This window comes from Dreissena polymorpha, chromosome 1 (genome assembly GCF_020536995.1).
Source record: "Dreissena polymorpha isolate Duluth1 chromosome 1, UMN_Dpol_1.0, whole genome shotgun sequence".
NCBI lineage: Eukaryota > Metazoa > Mollusca > Bivalvia > Myida > Dreissenidae > Dreissena > Dreissena polymorpha.
In genome coordinates, this window is record NC_068355.1 from 87,757,095 (window position 1) to 87,774,965 (window position 17,871).

A 17,871-nucleotide genomic window follows, 5' to 3' on the forward strand; every position below is an offset into this window, starting at 1 on the left:
TTTTCATGCTAAGAACTGGTACGGTAAAAATGACCACTCACAAGTACCTTTACTTTACCAAATTGTGAAGTACTTACTTTCAAGCTAAAATGTTCCTTTCAGAAAATAACAGTATTTACTTTTAGCTTTAGTTTTTTTTAAACCCTCTTTTTGAGTAACATCATTATTTTCAGGACTATTTATTTTGACACACACATTTTCACAAATAATGTACAAAATAACCCTAAATTTTGTATCAATTAAATTTTGTCAAAATTGTTCCTGTTTCCATTTATGTTGTAGCACAGAACACGTGTTTAACCCATTACCACTTAGATACATATTTTGACGCATTTGTAGCTCCTTAGAAAGTTAAATTTACTTTCTTACAAAATAAAACCTGAACAGACTGCCAGTTACTCGCAGGCTATTCTGGTTTTATGCTGTTTGCACATAGCAATTTTCCCTTTGCCTCTGAGTGGGAAAGGGTTAAAATCTAAGAAGATGGTAGTAAATCTTGGCAGCTGACTGCAAAAGTCAGTGGACTCCTCTATTTGGATAATTTGAATAATTTAGCATGTATACCAGTAATAAACAATGGTTTCACCTGATAGCTTATAGTCATTACACGGTTAAAACCATGGTAGTTAACGCCTTTCAAGTTTTGCTCCTTGTATTCAGTTTATGTTTTGCTACATTACAGACACATCTATGTGAAGTAAATTTGAGCTTACCATGATAATCTGAGGCACATTTGAACATAAGTGATTTGTTAACTAGCTGTTATCAACCTTTTTCATTTCAATTTAATAATGAAAGGCTTATACATTTGTAAAACAAAACAAACATGTGGATTTATCATATATTTACTGCAAACACATCTGAACATATAATGCCATCTTTTATCAATACCAATTGGGACTGTAATGTACAGAACACACCCGACGTGATTGCAATAGGTATATCAACAGGGTATCTCTAAATTTTCGGACACTGATTTTTAGGAATATTTTTATGTATCATGATTTATGGACACACATTGTTTAAATATGTTTTAATGTACGAAAATTTAAAGTAATACAGCTCAGTCAATACAAGCTTCTCTCTTGGAAAAATGGGGCTTAATGCAGTTGCGTAAAATGTCATCAAAGATTAGCCAGTGCAGTCCCAACCCTTATCAGTGACGACACTTTCCACTTTTATGGAATTTTTTGCCTAAAGGTAGTTTATATAATTAACAGATTACCAGACATAACAGTAAAAGGTTTACCTTAAGACCTGGAAATGAAACAAATAGTGGTCCAATTTGAACATGTTGTTTGATACCTCTCTCTGCACTGCTTGCCCGTGCGGCCGGTGAGATACTTGGAGACCACTGTCCACTTCTTGGCTCCAAACTGCTCCACCAGGCTCACTACCTGATCATCTTCCTGCAGTCAGCAACAGTAGTAGTTAAAGGAGAGGGTTAAAAACTTAAGGGCCTCGTTCTGGGAAAACAAGGTGTTTTATGCATGTCATTCAGTCTGCAGTCCGAACAGGTTAATCAGGGACGACACTACGCCTTAACTGGATTTTGGCCAAGAAGAGACTTCCTTTTAAACAAAAATACCACGAAAGCAGAAGGTGCAGTCTCTGACTAGCCAGTGCAGACTGCACAGGCCAATCAGGGTCAACAATTTTAGCCCAGAATGAGGTTCTTAATATTACAAGAGACTCCTTCAAGATATAACTTAAAAGGGAAATCCCAAAATCATGCATAACTTCAAAATGCTGACTTTAAAGTTAACATACATTTTTCTTCTGCTTCGACAAATTTGTTATGAAATAAGTTCATCTGTCATTTGACTTATTTAGTTCTGAATAAAACATTATCAACTTAAATGTTTGCATCTCTTTAGCACATTTATTATTATGCCTTTTTTTAAAGTCAAAATACAAAATCAAACAAATGTCATAAGATATAATAGACCCAACAACTATGCACTGGGCGCAGCTGTTTATGGGCACTCACCTCTTTAGTCCAGGCTCCTTTAATGAGGTCCGGGTTGAGCACCTTGTACCAGCGGTGTTGACACTGGAGATCAGAGTGATCAGGGAAATACTGAGACACAAGACTCCAGTCTGCCACTCCCACCTGCTCCACTACAAGCTTCAGTTTATCATCCTGGGAAAAGAGAAATCAATAATTCAACAGCAAGGCTCCTGCTGCCTGTGTGTTTTTTCGTTCACATTTGGGACCAGTAATCAGCCCCATTCCCAATGGAAACAAGTACAGTCTAACCTGTCAATAAAGACCACTCAAGGGATTTGGTCGTTGTGGTCTTTGTTCACAGGTGGTCTTTATTCCCAGGGTCGATTGAAACTTTGCAAAATATGCTAGTAGTTTTTTAATAGGTACCTTATCTATGTAGGTGCTCTTTTGTTTAAATGTTTGAATACTTATGCATGTTTAATGAAATAAAGGATTGAACACACAGTTTTGTTTTTATATTTATTATTGCCATTTTCCCTTATGTTTTTATTATTTATTTCATTAACCATATACATTATAAATAACTATTGACATACATGTATGTGTACATGTAATTCATAATGTTCTGTATTTGATTTTTTCTACACCAAGATTAATAGCCACTCGTCTACAACTGTGTCCTTTACCTAACAAACAAATGACCTTAACGCTTACGCTTGGAAGCCATGATGGTAAACTTGAACTGACAATTTACTTATCAATAATCTATGCACGTCTTATCACGGAGAAATTTAAGACGGGAATGACCATCATATTATTGTATTTAAGGCATCGTAATTGATATGAATCCAGTTATTTCCTTAATGAGTTGATTTGTCTTTGATATTTTCGGAAATTAGTACATTAATCGCGAGTCACTTAAATACAAAGGCGAATTTTTACACTTTTGACAAACTGTCAGATGCTTAAAAGAAGCAGGCGACTACCAATTAGCAATGCGTGTTAAATAAACAACCAACTGCTATCGAGTGTAATAAACTGTCACTTGCCAATATCTCCATAGCGACTGACGAGTCCACTGGTAAGATGTGTATCACGTGACTACACAGCGTCACGGCGGCCATTTTGTTTTTTGAAAGTTGCGAAATCGTTGGTTTTTATGATTGCAGTGGTCGTTGTAAGCTATCAAAATGGACTTTTGGGAATGTAAAAGGGCGATCTTTGTTCGCAGGTGGGCTTTATTCGCAGGTTCAATATATAGTGAAATCGTTCGGGAGGAAATCGGTGTGGTCGTTATTGACTGTTGGTCGCTATTAACAGGCGGTCGCTCGGGCAGGTTGGACTGTATATATTTTTTGCAAATGGACCTATCAAATTCACAATGAAAGGTTTTTTCAATTAATGCCATCATAAATACCTCTTCCTTTGACCATCTGTTTTTATCCACTCCTTTCTTGTTTGTGTTCTGTGCTGGGACAGTATACTGCTGACAGGACAAGGGGAACGACTCTACAAGCTCTTCAGTGTCATCATCACTGCTGGTGAAAAAACTCCCTTTAAAGCTGAAATGAAGAAAATTCAAGGTTTTACCTTTTAACACTAAGATACGTATTTTAAAGCATTTGTAGTCCTTAAGAAAGTTAAAGTTAATGAAATACCCTTATAACTAAATTCAAGTTTAAAAGGCTACTTTCCAGCCCTTAGATACTGATGAGCAGGCTGTTCTGGTTTCATACTGGTTGGAAAAGTCATTTTAACTTTGCTTCTTATGGGGGAAAAGGGTTAAGGTTAAAATATGGGACATTTAATTTCACTAATTATGCACTTTTTATATCGTTTCCAATTTGTTTTCCTTCAGATTTCAATGATTCTTTAATATGGGGCTGATATTTGATCCCATTTCCCTCCTCAAAAGGTATATCTTTTTCCCTTGTAATAACCTTACAATTCCCACCTAAATGTAAGATTTATTTTTAACAAGAGCTCTGTTTGTGAAACTCAATGCCCCCTACTACATTTTGAAGCCAAACAGCATCTATAGCCCAATTGAAAACATCATGATGAAGTCATGACTAACCCAAGGATTGTTACTTTTTCAAATATCAATAGACCAGAACAAAGCCTAGCCCTTGATCTGAAAGTCATGCATGTAGATTCACACACCCAAAATCAGGTAAATCTCTGAAAGTGTTTAACAACAAACAAACCGGACACTTAATGCCAGATGGACAGACAGTGCTGCTTTATGCCACCCTACTGGGGGCACTAAATGAGAAAATTAGGCCTGTAACTTAGTCGAAAAACTAAAGTCTGGAATAAAACTCTAACGTGATCTGTAAGTCATGTAAGTAGATTCACACATTAACAATAAAGTCAGAATCTGAAAGCAATATGGAAAAAATAAGGCCCTTGAGTTCGTTAAAAAAATCAATGAACCCGAACAAAACTCCAACTTGATCTGTTAGTCATGCTAGTAGACTCTCACGCCAAAATCAGGTCAATATCTACAAATGTTCAGGAAAAAAGTCCGGAAAGCTGTTATTTAAAAGTCCAAGGTCTGTAACTTTGCCAAAAATCAATGGACCGTAACGAAGCTCAAACCTGATCTGTAGATAATTCAGGTAGACTCACACACCAAAAATCAAGTAAACATCTAAAAGCGTTTCTAAAAATCCGACAAAGAATGCTACATTGACAGAAAGTGCGACTGCTATATGCCACCGACCCAACCATTATTTTGCTGTAGGTATTGAATGCCTATGAGTGCTGTCACTCGTGCAAAGCGTGCACTCTCATTGGTCAATAATGATTTTAAATATGAGGCTCCGCCTTAAGTTGGGTAAAGAGATACATGTAATTGACAGAGGCTTGTAAGTCGCTCTCAAAATTTTCTGCAAAGTTGATATCACTTTGATCTTAAAAATGGATAGTTGCAGTTACTGAAAAAATACACTTATGTGTAAATTTCAAGTGCCTCTCGGAAGCTAATTTCAATATCCAAGCTCCCCAGCTAGGAAATATTAAATCGCCTGTGAAAAGCACTGCATACAGATTGATTGCAATTCTGCGAAATTCACAGAGGATAAAGTACATATGTCACGCATGCTTTTTAAAAGGTTTTGCTGGTTCTACTATTAAATGGAAACATAATGTCCTAGCTCTGGGATATCAAGTTTTGAAATTATTCACAGTTTTCAAAGTTGGAACATGTCCGATCGCCTGTTGCAATGTAAAATTCAAGCACATAGCCTGCCTGGCCTGTTAACTTTTTTTCTCCATAAGTCGCATTTTAATTATTTAAAACATGTATACCTGATGTTTTGATTTATTTTAATTTGTCCCAGTACATATGTAAAAATATCTTACTCAAATTTAAATTGGTTTTCCATTTTACAATGTGCACCAGCACATGACACATCATCCTTATGCTTTCTTACAGAAGCACTAGGGCTGTAACGATACATTCGAATATTTGAATTACTCGAATACGGCTGTGGACGAATCGTATTCCTTATTCGCCACCTCCCGCACCGAATATTTGACGAATACAAACAACGTGGTTTCGAGTTTGAAAGTTTAATCAGCACATCTTACCTTACAAATGAAGGTTCATACAATAAACCCCTATGAAAACTATTTCTTGTTCAATACTTTTTCTATTGTCGCACTGTTTTTATTCAATACATCAAATGAGCATATGTCAGATAGGTGACATTGAAATATCATCTACATCACCTATCTGGCATATGCTCATCAAAAAAATGTGCATGGGTACTGTCACTAATGTGTCAACTGTTGACTCTTAATTGTTCTACTCAAGGATTTTATTGGTACTAGTCATGTTTTCAAAACTGTGTTCAAAGTTTAAGCAGTTCAAGTCAGTGTTTTGTGATTTCAAAGTGTAATATATCATATTTTCAGTATGCAATGATACTCAATTAATCAAAATTTTGACAAATACTCATAGTTTCATACTTATAATGTCAAGTTGTCAGTATTACTTTTGTTTATTGAAATTCATATTCGCGAATAAATATTCGTAATCGCCACCCAGTATCCGTGATACATATCGTATTCGTCACCTAGTGTATTCGTTACAGCCCTAAGAAGCACATAACTGGAATAAATTACATTTAGTTCACATGCCATGTAGCCTAGGTGTCAGGGGTGACAAAATCTAAAAAAACTATGTTTGTCCACGGACAATCATTTAGGAAATTTAATTTGTACGTGCTAAACTACACTTGTCCGATGTTTTTTAAATTATAAAAGCATTTATTGATTACTGTAAAATAATGTGGAATAAATCAAAATGAGTATAATTTGCAAGTTCTGGTGCGTGTTTAATTAGATCATATTTTTTATCATAATCTTTCTTTTTTTGTGAGGAGGGGGGGGGGGGGGGGGGGGGGGGGGGTGGTGGACTGCTCAAAGCTTCGGGTTTCTGCTCCCTTGTTGAAGATTTTAAAAACAACATTCCATCTTTAGCGTCCTCTGAAATAACAAGGTAGAACGTGTTTTGATTAGCATAGTTAGATACTTTTATTTCCGTCTGATTGTAAAAATAAAGAAACCAGTCTTTACACTGTCTAACAGTCAGGCCAAATGTTGAAAATGCGGTACCGTATGCTCCCGGTCTCTTATAGAATATGGGAGTTAACTGCGCTGGAGTGCCTGTATTTTAGTTTGATTACTCCGCAGATAGCCCTGACAATTTAATCGTGTGTCAACATCCGGTTTTGTGAAAATTAATTTTGGATTTAATACAATGTATTTTTTGTATTCCTCTACCCGACTTGTTGTCCACGAACAACTTAATTGAAACAAAATCAGTTGCCCAGACAACCAAATGTACCACTCAGGCAACTCGGACATTTGATTTCGCCACCCCTGGGTGTAAACCTATGGAGCAGTTGTTATAAATTGCTTAAATTTCATCTACATATACATGGTATCATCAAACTGTCATGGATTGACATTTCTTTTAAGAATATATTAAAGTAAAGAGTAAATTACTAAATCCAGGGACCCCGTTGGAAATAAGCTTTTTCATGTTTACATGTCTAAGCTTTACGGGTTATCCTGTGTATACATCATGTCGTAATCTTATTTGGATCTGTGATAAATGGCACCATTCATGAAATGCATGTTTCTGAATATGATAATAATGCAATCTATACGTTATTTATTGCCTTGATTGCATTGAATTGTAAATTGCTTGACATGTATGCCAAATAAAACAAACAAAAGTGGAGCTACAATAGTAAAGGTAGAAAAAAGCTAGATAAAAGTAAGAAAGTATAGTAGTGACCCCAGTTACTTTTCACACTGCTTAATTCGTAACTGGGAGGGTGTCCCCCTTAGAAGGTTAGGCTGGAAAGCCCACTCTTGAAGGATGCTAGAGAGTAAGAAGCCGGAACCGTGCGGGTGTCTAGGCATCTTCCTTCGTGGTGCCAGGTTCTTGTTGGCATAAATGTCAACCAGCTTGTTGACTATGCGGTAGAGCATTGTAAGTTGGTGTTTTGTGCGGCGTGTTTCGAGGGTTTCCCAGTTTAGCTCTTCCAAAATACTATCAACACTGCTTGTATTGTGGAATCTGTTTGTAATAAAGCGCGCTGCACGACGTTGTACCATCTTGAGCTGATACTTGTGAGTTCCATAATGTGGACTCCATACTGTGCAGCAGTACTCTACGCTGGAGCGAACAAGTGCGATGTAGGCATTTGTCTTGGTTTGTTGAGAGGTGTTTCTCAGATTGCCGCAGGAAACCGAGCATGTTATTTGCTTTCTTGGTAACTCGGTCATAGTGATGCCTCAAAGACAATTCTGAGTCAAGATCCACACCTAGGTATTTAGTTGTTTGGTCGATCGATAGTTTGATGCCTTTCAGTATGTATTCAGATGGTATAAGGTTGGATGTAGCCCTTGTTGCTCAAAGCACACTCATTTCATTCAATTGAGTTTCACGCTTCCATCGGAAACTGCTTTAAAAATAAGTTGCATTGTGTGTACACTTACCTTGATATTTTCCCTATACTAATATATGAAAATAAATTTAAATTATCAATGCAAATGAAAGTCATTCTGTTTAATTATAAACGAATGAAGTGAAAGTAGAAACCCAATTCAAGTTCCATGCACGTGGATTATGACGTCATGACGTTCAGGTAAACGTGTGCAGGATTTTCGCGGCGGCGTAAATATGGTTTGTTGTAAGACCGCTTTATTCCTCTACATACTTATTAGTGATTTGGTTAAGTTAAACAATTAAAAATGAGTAAAATAGCGTGCTCTTTTCTCGTATATTGTGGGCTACAGTTCATTGTTTACACGATTTTGACAGCTAGAATTTTTTCTGGATTACCTATCCAATGGTGATCCTGACATAATTATGTGTTGCTTTTCGTTTTAAATACATCGCAGTAATGGTTAGTATCTGTTTTTTATTAAGAGGAACGTTAAATTAAGTAACAAATGTGAACTGAAAATGTTAACTTTTTGTTGACAATTTTCACGGTATGGCGGACGTCCAAATTGCGCGCTACGGAGTAGTACAACGATTTTCATTGGTTAATCTTTCACTTCCGCTGTCCACTAACTCCCGTCGCATTTGGTATTTTCTAAAGCGAAAGTGCTCGTTGATTGAAAACAATTTTAACCCTTTTTTAACCATTTATTATGTAAGTTGTAGAAAATTGAAATAAACCAAACGTGATTTTCCTTCATTATTTCAACGATAAAGGTCAATTTATCTTACATAACAAGAGAATATAGTATCTAATGTAGTTTTCCCAGCATTCAAAGGAATATTTCATTCAATAAATTAAATTAAAAAAATATGTGTATTTCAACGCAAAGATTTATTATGATAATCATTGGTTAATTCGAAATGTTTTTATTCATACATTACACTTACAACAGGAATGCCGTATGAACACTATGATACAAGTATAATAAAGCGTTGGGAAAAACTACGAGAGTTGAAGTTCCGATTGCTGTCAATTAAAAGAGCACGAATAAGGTGAGATGCAATACTATATTAAGATATATGAATTATGCATGATAATTATTTAATATTATTTTAATGACTCATGGATAACAGATTGATTAAGTGTATATCATCGACGTCCCGACCGGTATTTTTTCACTTTGTTTCACAGGGTAAATGCCAATTTAAACAACACGACACTGCTAAAGGTTAAAGACATAGAAGATAAATTTCATGTAATGCTCTATTTTATTTCACGATGATTTATTTATGAAACATATTTTCTAATTTCACTATCTTAACAATTCTTGTCATAGAATAAAATTTGAGTATTGTGAGACGTCACAAAACCTATATAAATTTTTTATAATTTATATGAATCGTGTGTTGATTTCCGCTGAGTCGTACTCATTATACAAAGTCTACACTTATCAGTATCTTCTCTTCAACAAGGCACGTATCTTTGATATTCGGCATGTAAATCAGATAGTTGTCCTTTAAAAAGTTTGTTTAAACTCCCTGACGTTGAAAAATTGCCACGCCCTAGGTGTCACATTTTATGAATACTTAATCAGTAAAATAGCTGTCAATAAATATCTTCTATCAAAAGACAAAGCCCATATATCTTCTTTATATGTAACATCAGATGGTGGTCATCTACAACGCGAATCGACTTACCAAATTTTGTAAAATATTTATATAGAGATTAGTTTGAGTTAATACATGTTAATGAATATTGAACTCGTATTTAAGCTTTATTAATATATTGCTTCAATTTCATAATGCAAAAGGCAGATTTCAGTTAAATTAATAAATCGACAAAAGAGTTGTTTATACATTTATATGTTTAATATATAGTTCATACAGTATATACACATCCGTATACAAAGATGGAATATCAGGAGCTCGAGCTTTCATTAAGTGATTTGGAGTCTTGTGTGCTATTCTTATACAAGCTCAAGTTATATTGTTTAAATATATTTATTTGAACTAAATTCATTCGTCGTGTGTGCATTATAATTCAGACACACACAGAATATTTGTTTTTAAAGATTTGTCTAGTTTATATTATGCTAGAAACAATTGTAATTGTTTGCAATTAAAATGTATCCTATCACAGTACGTGGTAAAAGGAATTGTCTTACGCTAGTCGGGTGTTCCTTGAATAGGAATCAGTTACGTGGATTGCGTTATAAACAAATCACGTTTGGGGTTCGCCTAACGTGACACGCGGGTCTAACGTGTGGCCTTCTGGTTAGAGCAGTGGTTGATACCGGTACACGCGCTTCACATTTAGGCGACCTGGGTTTGAAGCCCGTTTCCGGCGAATGTGAGTTGTGTATGTATTTGGGCCGCGCTCTGTGAAAAGAGGGTAAAGTGTCGCCCCAGATTAGCCTGTGCAGTCAGCTAATCAGGGACGACACTTTCCACCTAAACTAAATTTTTGTTAAGAAGAGACTTTCTTGAAACGAAAATCCCTGATAAGCCTGTACGGACTGCACAGGCTAATCTGAGACGACACTTTACGCACGTGCATTAAACCCCTTTTTTCCACAGAGCACGACCCATTTAGAAGCTGGTTAGGTCCTTCCGAGCATGAGGCAGCACAATGTGAGAACAACGAATTGTTTCCTGCACTCCTACCTAATTAAGTAACAAGACTCACGAACTTTTATACGTCGTTTGAATTATATCTGCAATATCCAGCTTTTTAGTTTGTACTGAAATACTTTATTTTTGTTGTGGTCATGTGTTATTGGGGAGGGGGGGGGGGGGTACCAGGAGGAAATTCTACCTGTCTGGTATGGTGACAGTGCATGTGGGCTTGGTTGGTGGTCACCATATAACCGCACCACACTCCTTTTCGGCCCGGTTTATTCACGCTCAATCGACTCATTCGGCCAAAGTACCAGGCTTGTTCGGTCCCATTTTTATTATTATTATATCGTTTTAAATATTTTGGTTTATAACTATGGGATATTGTTTATCACAGTATTTCTTATTGTTATTAAAGTTAATACCATTTGGGAATTTATAATTCTAGAGACGGCTTTGAACTTAAACAAATGATATACCGTAGTTATTTCGATCGCATATATTTGGAAAACTTTTTAGTGATAACAATAATAAAAACACACGTCTTAACAATACAATACAGTATCGTCGCACACATATACCAAGGTATATATTTTATTTTTTCATTTAAATTACATTTCCACAAGTTTATATTGCATATAGAATGAATTTAAAACAAAAAAATAAACTTAGCACATCACAAAAAATACATACGTAAGCAATCAATGATACTTAACAAATTTGAGTTACATTGTAATGTTTCCAGAGGCGAATCTGGCGCTTCAAGTTTATCCATTCGGCGGGCGTAGTGAAGTATTGGTTTAGTTAGTAAACGCATACGTCTTAGCGATCTATCCGATGAAATCCTCTGTGGTCATACATTGCTCATCAAACCGAACCGCAAAACGAGCATTTGAGGTCGGCAGTTCGCATGCTCAACCTAAGGAGCCGCATGCATAGGAACACAAAGCAACATCTAGAGATCTAATCAGAAAACATAACTGAAATGTAATAATAAGCTTTAGTATCAAAATGGAAAATACTTACAAAAAAGCGAACACATGTTTGTTAATTAAAGTACTGCTGATAATAAAAATATTGCATGCATACAGACTGAATGTATCATATAACTATTATACAAGATTGATGCAAGCATCAAAGGGCGTCGGGAATTTCAGTGTAAAAGGCACTCAATGAAGTTACATGGAACGATTTTTTTTACTGTAAATATTAATATATTGGCCGATTATTTAAAAAAAAAATAGAAAAAGATACTGGTATAACCATTATCTATAATTTTGTGTTATAACTCCCTAATAACCATTATTTATGATGTTGTGTTATAACCCCCAAATATCCATTATCTGTGATTTTGTGTTGTAACCCCCAAATATTTCATAGTTCATTTATTTACATTGGTTTCCTTTTTTTACTGGTATATGTGTGCAGTTTTCATTAATGGAACAGAACTGTGTAGGTTTTAAAAAATCTGCTTCATCTTGTCAGCGTAATTTCATATTTTTCTCAACTTCAAGGGGAGATGATTCTGAACTTATTCTTACGTTGCTCATTTACGATAGGGGTTGAGTACTCATTGATATGAAAACACTGTAAACACTTACTAACTGATTAACATTCACTGGCACAGATACCATGCAAATCACATCACTCCCGAATGGTTACTTATTGTTAAACATCCACTTGCACAAATACAAAGCAAATCACATCACCCCTGAATGGTTACTTAATTGTTTAACATCCACTGGCACAGATACCAAGCAAATCATTTCACTCCTGAATTGCTATTTATTGTTTTACATCCACTTGCACAGATAGCAAGCAAATCAAAGCACCCCTGAATGGTTACTAATTGATTAACATCAACTGGCACAGATACCAAGCAAATCACAGCATTCCTGGGTGGTTGCTTAGTAATTAACATTCACTGACACAGAAACCACGCAAATCACATCACCTATGAATGGTTACATACTGATTAACATCCACTGACACATATACCAAGCAAATCACATCACCCTAAAATGGTTATTTACTAATTAACATCCACTTGCACATATACTATGCAAATCACATCACTACTTAATGGAAACTAACTGATTATCAATCGCCGACACAGATACCAAGCAAATCACATCACTCCAGAATGGACATTAACTGATTAACATCCACTGGCACAGAGACTTAGCAAATCACAACCACAACAGAGTTGAAACTAACTAATTAAGAGCCCCTGACACAGATTCCAACCAAATCACACCACTCCTGAACGGAAGATAACTGATCTACGTCCATAAGCACACTTACAAACCAAATCACATCACACCAAAAAGGTTGCCTACTGATTCACGATTTATTTTCAGAGTTTCATACAACTCAGAAAAGTAATTACTAGTAGTTGACCAACTAATTCACATCTCACCTCAGAAATCAATTAGTTTTGGTTAATACCACAATATCAACCCAAATTGCTGTCATGTTAGTTTAATATCTATTTATCCTAAATGTCATATTTAACTTTCTATGATGGTGTATACAACAAACTAGGTGTATTAGGTAATTACGAGAGGAGAATACAAAGATTTAAGGTATCAGCAATTTAACAATTTAAATACACAACTTTACTTTTAAATTATGATCACCTTAATTCTTTTATTGCTTTAGTTTTCTAAAACATTATAACAAGATATTTTACATTAATAAATTAGGTAGAGCTCAAAAAAGGATCACATCTCTCTGAAATTCATTCAAAAATTAAACTAGCTTTTCTGCAATTACGTAACTTTCCATTTTTTCAATATGTTTATAGTTTAAAAAATATACATGTATAAAGAAAACGGAATTAAAATTGTGATTCAATGCTTATTAAATTGTTAAAAGTTATTTATTAATGTTATACATGAAAAAAAATCATTTAAGAAAATGTGTAAATGCCCAAATTCAGTGCGAAAAAGGTCTAAGTGAATCTAAGTGAATAATATTACACAATGTATCAATATGTTTTCTTAGTTTTTATCAGTTACAAAATATTATCTGTTCTCGGGGTTCTCAAAATACATTTTTGTTTACTTTTTGTATATATACTCCTCAATTATTGCTAAAAGTTTCATTTAGAATTTTTCTTAGCATCAACAACCTTAATGCGAAAGAGCTCTAAGTAGCACTTCACTGCACACAGAACCTTTTCGCACTAAAAATATATTTAATTTCACTTAAGCTTTAGGACAAATTTCAATTTTACTTTTTATTTGATTGCCTGGAACTAAGATATTTTAATACATGATGGGCATGGATGTTACGATACAAAATATACAAAAAAGTCATTTTGTGAAAAAATGTGAGTTAGAGCCGTTTTGCTTTAATCCCTCGATGTGATTCTTAAAAAAAACTCCGAGGAGTGCTTGACTCTAGGGAAACGGGTTGCTGGGACACAGCTCCTCCTTGATAAGCGGCTGCTTCCTTATCGCAACTCATTTTGTTACAATCAATAATACGTGTCGCGCTTCGCGCTCTATATGTGGTAGGGATAGTGCTTAGGGCCTATGATAGACAACCATAAAAATACATGGATAATAGATGTGTTGTTTGCATTTATTTGTTTATATAAAAACACGTGTATTTTTTATAAGATATTTAAGTGATGTAAGAAATTTTTATTAACGTTGTCACCACGCGGCATCAATTAATTTTAATAAAAATGTCCAATTGTAGTAAAATGGATTTTAAAATATCTACATAAATAAACTTTATTATATTTATTAACCTGACTGAACAAATTGTCAGCCGCCGAACTGTTCCGTTCGTGCCGGAAAGCAGGGATTGAACCGGGGACCTTTAGATGATTGTTGCGTAAACAACTTCAGTCTAACGCTCTCCAAACTGAGTTATTCCGGCTGACATCATTTATGTACTGCTATTTGGTGAAGATGTGTATAGCGATCGTTATTATATGTCTATTAATAAACTATACATTGTACGTTTTCGTACCACTACACCTTCCAATAAACTTGCTTGCGCGATAGGTCGTCAAATATCGTACTGCATTGATTCTCCTCTAAATAAGCAAATTAGAAAAACCAAAAAATAAATATATTTTGATTATGTTTTGTTTTTATACAAAACCAGAAAGTTCGCGTATTTGTCCAGTCCCTGTGATCTTTCTCCTGTGATCAGTTGTGTATCAGTTATTAATTAAAACAATTAGCTTTGCATTATTGGCAATAATGTTATAATAAATGTAATAGGCACAAATGGCAGTACTTATTTACACTAATCTACACAAAAAATCACCACTATGCAAGATATTCTTAAAACAAAAATATAAACATTGATCCGTAAAATAACTTTTCCCATAAGCGAAAAAAATGCATTACATACTAGTCGCCGCTCTTCAGAGCGACGCCAATGATTGTTTGTTCCAACAGTCTGACGGTACAGCGGACCACTCTAACCGCGTCCATACTGTACGTTCCATTATTCTTACGATAGCTTATTGTTGTTGTTTAGATTAAGAGACATAAGTACTTTTTTCAATTATCGTTAACTAAGCAATCAACTTGCAATTCCTATCAAAACTCGCATTAAACTCAACGGATGTCGGATGTATCAGCCGATGCTTTTCGCTGACACGGTTTAGCATTCTCGTCAAATTCTGCAGCTTGGGTAGATTGAAGTCGGTGGCGTTAAAGACCTTCATTGGGCGTCGCACTGAAGTGCGGCGACTCGTATGTAAAACGTTTGTTTTCGCTTTATATTAAAAAGTGAACAGATACACATATATAAAAATTTAAATATTATTCATTAAATGACTTTAATCGCAAACCTTAAAGGCCTTCTAACCTGTTGACCTCTGTGAGTGACTCAGTAAAGAGTTCCAGAGTTTAATGCTATTAAAAGAAAAATATTTGGAACCATGACATTGACATTGGGTAAACAATACCCACCCTTTTACTAAGCCTAGTGCTGTAATTATGCATAGAACTTGGGCAACAAAAGTGTTCACTCATGTAATCTGGAGAAAAGGCCATTTCTTATTTTGAAGACATGACATAACATTATTTGATTTACTCTCATGTGAACTGGTAACCAGTTGAGGACTTAAAGTGAGATTGGTCAATATGAGCTCGAGAATCAAGGTCAAGAACAAACCTAATTAACGCATTTGACGGTTTGTAACTTATTTCTTAAGTCTGAGTTATACATTATACCAAACAGAACAAGCATAATCATAATGACACTGAAATCAGTGACATTACAAGAAGTTCTTCGTATGCAAAGTAAGGAAATCTTTCTTACCGATAAGGAATTTAACCTAGGAATTGGCCTTTTTCAAAAGAGACTCAGCCATTGAGCAGAAAGAAAGGTTTTGGTCAAGGGTAATTCCAAGATACTTAACGGATGATGTAGAAGCAATGGGTGTACCAGTACAAGATATATCAATGCTTGATTGTGACCTAAGTTTTTGATTGACCCAAACACAATTGACTCAGTTTTACCTAGTGAAATGACAACTTATTGTCGATCAAACTATTGGCTAACCAAGTTCATATCATCTGTTAGTGCCTTTTCAAACATCAAGTAACACTTTTACCAGAACAAGGATTCCAGAATCATCAGCATATAAAAGCAATTTATTTTAGCCACAGCTGACATATCATTCACGTAAATTAGAAAAAGAAGGGGTCCAAGGATTGAGCCTTGGGGAACACCACAGGTTTACTGGCCTTAGAAGAAAAGGTACCGGAAACATCAACAAGCTGGTTTCTATCAGACAAGTATGATTGAACCAGTTTAAAACGCCCTCACTAAGACCGGATGCTCGAAGTTTCATGAGAAGAATTGAGTGGGTCGACTGTATCAAACGCCTTCTGTAAATCTAACATAACCATGCCAACAATATTACCTTTATCATTTTCATACCTGATAAATATGTTAGGTGAATTAAACAAGTATCAGTTGAGAAGCCACTTGTCAAACCTGACTGAAATTTATACAATAATTTATTATCTTTAAAATAAGATTCAACCTGGTCATAAACTACCTTTTCAAGGATTTTAGAAATAACATTTAAAATGGACACAGGCCGGTAATTACCTACAGACAATTTGTCATCCTTTTATAGAGGGGAACAACTCTTGCCGTCTTAAGATCATCGGGGACTTGACTTTGTATGAGGGACAAATTAATGATGTGAGTTAAGGGACTAACAATAACAGAGGACCCGTCTTTGACAAACGCGAAGGTATGCCATCTAAGCCAGTAGCTTTATTTTTACCAAGTGAAGTAAAATATTTAAAATTTACTCCCAGTTACAATGGAAAAAGAATAACTATTAGCATAAACACCCTTATTTGCATAAAAAGAATTAACAAAATTAACACCAAATTTGTGTACACTTTCAGGTAATTTTGCAACAAGTTTACATGCAATAGTTGTATAGAATTCATTAAATGTTTCAGCAATAAAGCTCTTTTCAAAAAAAATATTATTATCATGTTTAAACAAATATTGGAGCCAGATGTTGCTGAACCTTTCTTGGAAGGCAAACCAAGATTTTTAGAGTTTTCCAAAGGATGATGAATCATTTTTATTTTGATCAAGTACATTGTTAAAATAATCTTTTTTAGCATTGTGAACAAGTATGTAAACTTTATTTCTAAGAGTCTTAAATATGTTATAATTATCTACACTTATTTTTTTTATAATTGTAAAAGGCCTTGTCTCTTTCATTCGTAGCACTGAGAATGTCTGAGTCTATCCAAGGTTCTGTTCTCAGCTTAATTCTAGTCTGTTTTAAAGGAGCTATGTTGTCTATCACAGATACAAATAGATGTTTAAAATACACCAAGCTTCATTAACACTATCACATAACAGAACAGGAGTCCAGTCCATGGCTAAAAGACTTGCATGAAAATCATCCGTATTATAATTTTTTAAAGATCTTAAAGTAACGTTGTTATGAAAACTAATAGGAATTTTACTAAATTTCCTAGTACAAAATATAAACTAAAAATGATCACTAAAGGAAGTGTGAATTACACCTGACTGAGTAATGTTGTCAATATTAGAAACCAAAATCAAATCAATTATGGTGTCAATGGTGAGAACAAGCTCTAGTTGGTTCTGAAATCAGTTGTTTTGTAATGAAACATATTAATAAATGATTTGAAAACACTTAAAAAGAGTATTAACATTTGTTCATGGACACATCAGTGTTAAAATCACCCAGTAAATAGATTCATGTTCTAAAAATCATTGCATGAAGAGCACAAAGATTCTAGACTGGTATAAAGTTCTGTTTGTAAAGGAGGCTATACAAAGCACCACATAAAATAGGTTT

At 34.8% G+C, this 17,871-nt stretch overlaps 1 protein-coding gene across 2 annotated transcripts in view; it reads right to left on the reverse strand.

Moving 5' to 3' along the window:
* LOC127839238 (myb protein-like) overlaps nt 1-8,506 on the reverse strand; it is a 57,815-nt gene extending 49,309 nt beyond the window's left edge. Inside the window, exons 1-4 of one of the 2 annotated variants that reach the window (XM_052367531.1) lie at nt 8,316-8,506; nt 3,369-3,513; nt 1,991-2,143; nt 1,306-1,409 (exon numbers count right to left, since the gene is read on the reverse strand). In XM_052367531.1, coding sequence (XP_052223491.1) covers nt 1,306-1,409; nt 1,991-2,143; nt 3,369-3,513; nt 8,316-8,338 — 425 coding nt within the window. In that variant the 5' untranslated portion in view covers nt 8,339-8,506. Of the gene's footprint in view, nt 1-1,305; nt 1,410-1,990; nt 2,144-3,368; nt 3,514-7,969; nt 8,226-8,315 lie in introns of those variants that run through there. The other variant, XM_052367530.1, reaches the window with a different exon arrangement.
* Nucleotides 8,507-17,871: the final 9,365 nt, after the last annotated feature.